At 35.7% G+C, this 9,949-nt stretch overlaps 1 protein-coding gene across 5 annotated transcripts in view; it reads right to left on the reverse strand.

Annotated features, from left to right (window-relative positions):
• VPS13B (vacuolar protein sorting 13 homolog B) overlaps nt 1-9,949 on the reverse strand; it is an 866,934-nt gene that overhangs the window by 201,003 nt on the left and 655,982 nt on the right. For 4 of the 5 annotated variants that reach the window (XM_023726045.1, XM_023726044.1, XM_004370737.2 and 1 more), the window contains exon 37: nt 2,485-2,687. In XM_023726045.1, the coding sequence (XP_023581813.1) occupies nt 2,485-2,687 (203 nt within the window). Of the gene's footprint in view, nt 1-2,480; nt 2,688-9,949 lie in introns of all 5 variants that reach the window. The other variant, XM_023726046.1, reaches the window with a different exon arrangement.

The raw sequence follows: 9,949 nt of genomic DNA on the forward strand, positions 1-9,949 counted from the left end.
ATTCTTGATGAAGCAATACAAAACCACATGTTGTTGCTGTTGTCATTAGGTGCTGTCCAGTCAGTTCGAACTCATAGCAACCCTATGTACAACGTAATGAAACACTGCCTGTCCTGCACCATCCTCACCATCCTATGCTTGAGCCCATTGTTGCAGCCACTGTGACAATTCATTTGATTGAGGGTCTTCCTCTTTTTTACTGATCCTCTACTTTACCAAGCACGATGTCCTTCTCCAGGGACTGGTCCCACCTGATAACGTGTCCACAGTATGTGAGATGAAGTCTTGCCATCCTTGCCTCTAAGGAGCATTCTGGCTGTACGTCTTCCAAGACAGATTTGTTCGCTCTTTTGGCAGTCCATGGTACATTCAATATTCTTCACTAACACCACAGTTCAACGACATCGATTCTTCCTTGGTCTTCCGTATTCATTGTCCAGCTTTCGCATGCATATGAGGTGACTGAAAACACTATGCCTTTGGTCAGGTGCACCTTAGTCTTCAAGGTGACATAGTTACTTTTTAACACTTAAAAGAGGTCTTCTGCAGCAGATTTGCCCAGTGCAATGCATTGCTTGATTTCCCGAGTGCTGCCTCTATGGGTACTGACTGTGGATCCAAGTGAAATGAAATCCTTTACAATTTCAATGTTTCCTCTGTTTATTACGATGTTGCTTATTAGTGTAGTTGTGAGGATTTCTGTTTTCTTTATGTTGAGGTGTAATTCATACTAAGGCTGTAGTCTTTGATCTTCATCAGTAAGCACTTCAGGTCCTCTTCACTTTCAGCAAGCAAGGTTGTGTCATCTGCGTATCGTAGGGTGTTAATGAGTCTTCCTCCAATCCTGATACCCCTTTCTTCTTCATACAGTCTAGCTTCTTAGATTATTTGCTCAGAATACAGATTGAATAGGTATGGTGAAGGGATACAATCCTGACATACACCTTTCCTGACTTTAAACCATGCAGTATCCCCTTGTTCTGTTCGAATGTCAGCCTCCTGATCTACGTACAGGTTCCTTATGAGCACAATTAAGTGTTCTGGAATTCCCATTCTTCGCAATGTTATCCATAATTTGTTATGATCCACGCAGTGGAACGCCTATGTATAGTCAAAAAAACACAGGCAAACATCTTTCTGGTATTTTCTGCTTTCAGCCAGGATCCATCTGACATCAGCAATGATATCCCTTGTTCTACTTCCTCTTCTGAATCTGGCTTGAACTTACAAATTTTTTATATAACCACATGCTTATTGCTAAATATGTGAAGATTTCTGATAGGTGCTGAAGATCTCCAAAGCAACACAAAACAGTAAGGTATTAGGATGCTCCCCTAAATCTAGCTGTGGATGATTAAGAAAACTAGTTTGAAGCTGAAGCAATACAACTTTTAGATGAAAACAAGAAATTTATGTTTAATATACCTCCATTATTAACAAATTAGCCATTTCAGTTTTCTTTCATTGTGAATCTCTCAAGCTTTTGGATTTGTGTCAAGTTTAGGCGACACTGAATGATGTAAACATTAGATTAAAATCCATCCAAGGAGAAAGTTATGAAGTAAGTCAGATACCCTCACACATCCTTTACTTGGCTATAAAACAAATGCATAAGAGGTTGCAATGTGACTTAGATGTCAAGTGTTAGTAATTAGACATCATAATATCTAAGAAACCAGCTACTAGGAAATGGTTCTTACATATTGCCAATGACACTGTGCTTGGCAACAGGCTTACTATTTTGTAATTAAAGAAGTCTACACATTTAAAAAATGTTTAATGACTCAACAATTCTACTCCTAGTTATATAACTGAGAGAAATGAAAACATATGTCCACATAAAAACTTGTACACAAATCTTCATAGCAATATTATTCATAATAGCCAAAAATCAGAAATAACCCAAATGTCCATCAACTAATGGATAGATAAGTACACTGCGATACAGCAATACAATGAAATAGTATTTGGCCATAAAAAGGGAATACAGTACTAATACTTGCCACAATGTAGGTGATCCTTGAAAATACTATGCTAAGTGAAAGAAGCCAGTCACAAAGACCGCATATGGCATGATTCCATTTATATGAAATGTCCATAATAGGCAAGTCTGTAGAGACAGAAGGTAGGGCCTAGGGCTAGGTAGGGTGGTGGTGGTGTGGCAATGGGAGCAACTGCTAATAGGTATGGGGTTTTTTTGGGGTGGGAGAGTGATGAAATGTTCTAAAATTATGATGATGGTTACGCAACTCTGTGAATATACTAAAAAGCCAGTGAATTGTACAGTGTAAACAGATGAATTGTATGGTGTGTGAATTATATCTCAATAAAGCAGTTAGGAAAAAAGTTTAATAAGATAGCAATCTGACAATAAGTACCCTTTCTCACCATACCGAGATTTAAAATTTAGCCGAACAGTTAAAAAACATGAATAAAAGGCAAGTTAAAAACTTAGGGGAAAAAAATGGCCATTCACTCACAGACCTGTAGGAGTCCTCCTCTTAAATCAATAGATATTTTTGGTACGGACTGTTCTGGGCCTGGATTGCCGCTGTGTTTACACCACTTAGCTTCCAGACTGGCAGTTGCACAACATGGTCCTATTAGAACCCGACTTCTTTCTTTGAGGCTTGTTTTAAGGAAGAGATCATCTATGCTGAGTAGAAATGATGACCCAAGAATTAAGCCTAAAATAAATAAATAGAGTTATATAATTCTTTCTTGTTGAAAAAGTATGTTTGGGTGGGGATTGCAACCAATGTCACAAAGCAATTTGTGTATAAATTGTTGAATGAGAAACTAATTTGCTCTGTAAACTTTCACCTAAATCACACCTGTGGGCGCGCACACACACACAAACATGTTTGGGGAACAACTTTACTTTTATTTTTTAAAAGAGTGTTAATTCATCCTTTGTTAGAGTCCTCTTTTTTAGTTGGCTTTCCACCACAGTTTCATGCTGTTTATATATAATTCTAGTTATGAAGCAGGTAAACCTCATTCACATTCCTAACAAAGTAATACATGCCAAAACATTACAACTTTTTCCATGTGTGAGCATTTTAAATTTTATGAGTAGGGACGTTTTCATTAAATTGTGCAAGTTTTTCAAACAACTACATTAAGAATAAGAACAGCTGCTTCATTTGTCATTAACAGGATGGGAAAGGGTAATTTTCTGTGATTTCTTTCTTACAGTAACAGAGTACAGTATATTACTTTGCTAGACACTCAAGTTTTTGACTGGCCCATGTTAAAATTCAAAACAATCAAAATATATAACATGTGTTTTCTAAAAAAATTTAGTTTAATCCAAACTTCACCCATCATAACCACTTGAAGTTTACAAAGTCTTAAAAACAGATAGTGGCAGGTTAGATTTATGAGAAAAACTATATGCTTTAGTTCAAAGTAAATATACCCAGAAAAGGAATACACTTTACAATGTAGGTTTTCTTTTGAACTTGAAGTAGCAGTGTAGATCAAAACCTTTTCATAAAACCAATGGCACACTTTAAGATATTTAGATGCAAAGTTAGAGTGGTGGGTTAATTTTCCCTCCAAGGAGCTCATATTCTAAATTGTCACTGTGAATACTGAATTTCACCAGGTCACGTTTGTAATGCCCATGGCTTATTTTTCTAATGATATTTGATCCTCAAAAAAGATGAAAGATTAAAAAACACCTTAGGCCCACAGTATACACGTTTCAGAGTACAGTATCCACACTGAATTTTCAATTTTGTGGAGACTTGAAAACTTCATGTATGTTGTATGTTCCTACTGCAGAAATAAGATGCACAACTTCTAATCCTCCACAGAATGCATTACACCCACAAAAGCCTTAGGGCTGAATTGTTTGTTAAAAATTATCATGGTGGAAATCAATGTCTTAAATTTTCTTATTAGATATACCGTGGCATTGAGCCTTACATTTAATTTACAGTTTTCTGGATTAAAAGATACATTTCACTCAGACTAAAGGAAAAAAAAATACCCCAGAAAATAAAAAAATAGAAATGGGCAACACACACACACACACACACACACACACACACACACCACAACCCCACCCACAAATAAAACATCATCTTTATAATGGAGTTTTTAACACAAATAATAATTTCATAACTTAATTGCATTACTTTTCCTGAAATATTTAAGACCTCTCAACAGTAAACATATGCTAAAAGAAACACATCAGTTCAGTATTCAGAAATTTGTCATAATGGGGTTTTAAAAGTATAGGCCTAATTCAGTGCAATCATGCAGAAAATGAGCATTAATGGAATATCAGGCTTGTATCACCCTTTAATCTCAAATACACACATTTCATACTGTGAGAGAATAAACTTGTTTGCTGAAGCCATCAACTTGTGGTACTTCTATTATAGCAGCACTACTTAACTAAGATGTCCACTAATGTCCTTTTTCTGGTTCAGAATCCAGTCCAGGATCCTCCATTGAATTCAGTCGTCATGTGTCAGTCTCCTTAAATCTGTGATAGATTCTGCAGCTTTCTTTGTCTTTATAACCTTGACATTTTTGAAGAATTCAGGCCATTTATTTGATAGAAAGTCTCTCATTTTGAGTTTGTCTGATATTTTCTTATTAGAATGAGATTATATCTTTTTGGCAAGAATACCACAGAAGTAATACTCTGAGAAGGGCATATCAGAATCCATGATACTGATATGTCTTATTACTGGTAATATTAACTTTGATCACATGGCTGATATGGTGTCTCCCAGTTTTCTCCAAGGTAAAGTTACTATTTTCCCCTTTGTAATCAATACGTATTTTGTGGGAAGATGCTTGGAGATTACGTAAATATTCTTTCTCAGCAAACTTCACCCACTAACATTAGCATCCATCAACGGTTCTTACCTGCAACAATTATTACTGTGGTCTGTGCATAAGGGTGATTTCCTATTTCTCTTATTCTTATGCACTTATTAATTGATATTCTACTGTAAAAAAGAGCTGTCCCTTCTACCCCACTTATGTATTTAATTATTTATTTACATTCATATGAGCTCATGGATATTTATTTTATGGGTTATAATCCAATACTATGGGGTTGCCATGAGTTAAAACGACTCAATGGCAACTGACAACAACAATATCATCATTATTGACTCTGTTGCTTAAATTGAACCAGGTCTGGCCATTGGGAGTCCCTTCAATCTGGTCCCTGTGTCATTTTGATATACTTCCCCTCATTTTTCTAAGAACTTCCTTACTTTCTGATTCACAGATATGTCAGGTTCACTTTGTATTTTTCCCATTCCTTCTTTGACATCAACCATTTCTTCAAGAAGCCTTGGTTTCTTTGGTTGAAGAATGGTATCCAGAAACCAAAATCTGGGTGGTTGCTGTGCTCATTGTTACTAGAGTGTCACTGCTTCTAGGCCCTCTCTGCAGACAGGACTAAAAAGTATATATATGCATATTAACCCATGTATGAATGAACATCTATATTTATTTCTGAATCTACTCATTAGTAAATATACAAAAAATCATGAATTCATATTGATACCTCTGTTTCCAATCAAAGATAAGAGTTGAACTTAGCCTTCTTCCTTTCTTTATTTGTAACCTCTTTCACTGACAGTAAGAAACGTGCCAAATATTCATTCTGATGTGTTTGTTTCTATCCATCCTAATCTAAAAGTAAATCAGAAGACCTAAGACACACATAAAGAACTTTATGGAAAAAAGGTAATTAAAACTGAAAAGACTAGTAAAAGAAAGAGCTGATATTTATACCAGAAGTCTCTTTAAGAATAGGTTTAACAACATTTTGTGTGAAGCCCACAGATGAATGAGACTACCTTTCTCATTCTACAGCAGCTTTCATTTCTACAAGGATATTTGCAGACGTGAAAAAAATCTTACTTTTTTAGAAATAACATAATACATACAGATTTTGGACCTTACTAGATATTTCTACTATACCCGATCTACTTCAAAATACTGATACTGACTGTCTAAATTACTTTCTGAGGTTTGGCTGAAAAAATTATATTGGAATGACAAAATGTGCATTATACTTATGTTCATTATTCAGAGAGTGCCTATCCCTTCTCAAAGAAGAACTTAAATAGGGTTGATAGAAGGTCTTTCTAATCCTTAAAAGCTACGCAATTTGAAGCATTTATTGACTGGGTTGAGAAGAGAATTACAAAATCAGTCGTAGGAGGTGCTACAAACAGAAGCACCATGCTGTCCCTCTGCAGCAAAGACCTCAAAAACTAAGTAAAACAGATACAAATGTCAATCCTGGAACCCTAAGCATCAAATGAAGGGATAAAGAACTAGTATCAAGCACCGAATGGAAGAAGAAACTGAGAGAGGACAGAAAATGAGGAGAGTTATGGAGTAGAGGTTCCCTGCCAGCTAGTGAGGCACAGCTTTCACATGTAAAAACCAAACTTACAAGCATTATTAAAGGGAGTCCTTAGGCTAAAGAACCAACAACATTGGATAACAACCTGAATCTAGGACACAGGACAGCATCAGCCAGATACCATCCTAGGTATTGAACTATCACGGATAAAACAAAACTAAAAGATTTACAAGAGGGAACCAGAGATGACAATCTGTAAATGACAACAACATCAGAACAATAAAAGGGGGAACAGACAGTGTAGGTATAGAAATGCAGAGGAAGTCAAGGCAATACCAAGTAATAAAAGACTGGTTCAAACTTAGAAAGATAGGGGCAAATTTCAATGTATCCACAAAAAAGTTAACAAATCTACTCACTATAAAATAAAGAAGAAAAACATAAAGCCTCAGTAGACACAAAATCTACAAAAATGAAAGAAATGAAAAATTCCACAAACAAAAGGAACTCAGCACAGGAGAGAAAGAGGAACAAATAAAATGTTAGCACCACAAAGAAAAAAGAAAAGAAAAGCACTACAAAGTGACAGCAATAAACTCATACCTATCGATAACCACACTGAACGAAAGTGGCTTAAATGCATCCGTAAAGAGATAGAGGGTGACAGAATGGATTAAAAAACAGGACCCCTCAATATGCTGTCTACAAAGGACAAGCCTTAGAAACAGACATAAATATACTAAAAATCAAAGGACAGAAAAAACATATCATGCAAATAGCAACAAAAAAGAGCAGGAATGGTGATACTAATCTCAGATAAAATAGACTTTAAGGCAAAATCCACCATAAAGACAAGCAAGGACATTAAATAATAATTAACAGGACAATCCACCCTTATGACATAACCATAAAAAATATCTACACACCCAACAACAGGGCTCCAAAATACATAAAGTCTAACAGCATTGAGAAGAGAAATAGACAGTTCCATAAAAATAGCAGGAGACTTCAATACACCACTGTCAGTAAAGGACAGAACATCTGGAAAGAAACTCAACAAAGATACAGAAGATCTAAAGGCCACAATCAATCAACTTGACCTCACAGACATATATAGAACACTCCACCCAATGGCAGCTTCTTTTCCCAAAGCACATGGAACGTTCTAAAGAACAGACCACATCTTAGGCCACAAAGCAACCCTCAACAAAATCCAAAACACTGAGATAATACAAAGCATCTTCTCTGATCACAAAGACACAAAAGTAGAAATTAATAACAGGAACAGCAAGGAAAAAAAGAAAAAGAAAAACATGGAAACTAAATTGACACCTTGCTCAAAAACCACCGGGTAATAGAAGAAACCAAAGATGGAATAAAAAAATTCCTAGAATCAACTGAGAATGAAAATACTTCATATCAAAACCTTTGAGGCACAGCAAAGGCAGTGCTCAGAGGACAATTTATAGCAATAGATGCACACATCATAAAAGAAGGGATAAAATCAAAACGTTAGCTTTACAACTAGAACAAATAGAAAGAGAATAGCAAAAGAAGTCCAAAACCATCAGAAGAAAGGAAAAAATAAAGATCAGAGGAGAAATAAATGAAATAGAAATACAAAAACAATAGAAAGAATCAATAAAACCAAAAGTTGCTTGTTTGAAAGGATCAACAAAATCAACAAACCACTGGCCAAACTGACAAAAGAAAAACAGAAGAAGCATATAACCCAAGTAAAGAAATGAACTGGGGGATATTACAACAGATCAAAATAAAATAAAAAGGATCATAACAGAGTGCTATGAAAAACTGTAACAAATTTGAAAACCTAGAGGAAATGGACAAATTCTAGAAACACACTACCTACCTAAACAAACACAAAATGAGGTAGAAAATCTGAACAGACCTGTAACGACAAGAGATTGAAACGGTATTAAAAAAGCTCTCAACAAAAGAAAAGCCCTGGCCCATATGGCTTCACTGGAGAATTCTAGCAAATCATTCAGAGGAGAGCTCACACCAGTACTACTCAAACTACTTCAGAACACAGAAAGGAAGTGATATTTCTGAATTCATTCTATGAATCCAACATAACCCTGATACCAAAACCAGGCAAAGGCACCACAAAAAAGGAAAATTACAGATGAATATCTTTCATGAATATAGGTGCAAAAATTCTCAACAAAATTCTTGCCAATAGAATTCAGCATCATTTGAAAAAAATAATACACCACAACCAAGTGGGATTCATACTAGATATGCAAGGATAGTTAAACATTAGAAAATCAATCCACGTATTCCACCACATAAATGAAACAAATGAATCATATGATCATCTCAACCGATGCAGAAAACACATTCAATAAAGTCTAACACCCATTCCTGATAAAAACTTTCAATTAAATAGGAATAGAAGGGAAATTCCTCAATATAATAAAGGGCATCTATCTATACAAAACCCTGGTTGCGTAGTGGTTAAGAGCTATGGCTGCTAACCAAAGTCAGCAGTTTGAATCCACCAGGTGCTCCTTGGAAACCCTATGGGGCAGTTCTACTCTATCCTATAGAGTCACTGTGAGTCAGAATCAACTCGATGGCAATGGGTTTGGTTTTTGTTTTTTTATATAAAACCAACAGCCAACATCATTCCCAATCGAGAGAGGCTTGAAAACACTCCCCCTGAGAACGGGAACAAGCCAAGGATGCCCTTTATCATCAGTCCTATTTCACATCGTGCTGGAATTCCTAGCAAGAACAATAAGGCAAGAAAAAGAAATAAAGGGCATCCAAATTGGTAAGGAAGAAGTTAAACTATCCCTATTCGTGGATGATATGATACCATATGTAGAGAACTCTAAAGACTCCACAAGAAAACTACTGGAACTAATAGAATGATTCAGCAGAGTAGCAGGACCCAAGATAAACATACAAAAATCAGTTGGATTTCTATACAAAAATAAAGATAACTACAAAAAGGAAATTAGGAAAGCAGTACCATTTACAATAGCTCCTGAAAAAATAAAATACTTAGGAATAAATTTAACCTGGGATGTAAAAGACCTATACAAAGAAAATTACAAAACACTACTGCAAGAAACCAAAAGAGACCTATAGAAATGGAAAAACATACCATGCTCATAGATAGGGAGACTCAATATTGTGAAAGTGTCCTTTGCTACTAAAAGCAATCTACAAATACAATGCAATCCCAATCCAAATACCAACAGCATTCTTTAATGAGATGGAAAAACTAATCGTTAACTTTATATGGAAAGGAAAGGGCCCCGGATAAGTAAAGTATTATTGAAGAAGAAGAACAAAGGAGGCCTCGCACTACCTGATCTAAGAACCTACTATACAACTATGGTAGTCAAAACAGCCTGGTACTGGTCCAACAACACACTCATCAACAGAACAAAATTGAGAACCCAGATGTAAACCCATCCACCTACAGACACCTGATATTTGACAAAGACCCAAAGTCCATTAAACGGGGAAAAGACAGTTTTTTTTTTTTTTTTTTTTTTTTAACAAATACAGCTGGCAAAACTGGATGTCCATCTGTAAGAAAATGAAACAGGACCCATACCTCACACC

This window comes from Trichechus manatus, unplaced genomic scaffold (assembly GCF_000243295.1).
Source record: "Trichechus manatus latirostris isolate Lorelei unplaced genomic scaffold, TriManLat1.0 scaffold00009, whole genome shotgun sequence".
In the NCBI taxonomy this organism is placed as follows: Eukaryota; Metazoa; Chordata; class Mammalia; order Sirenia; family Trichechidae; genus Trichechus; species Trichechus manatus.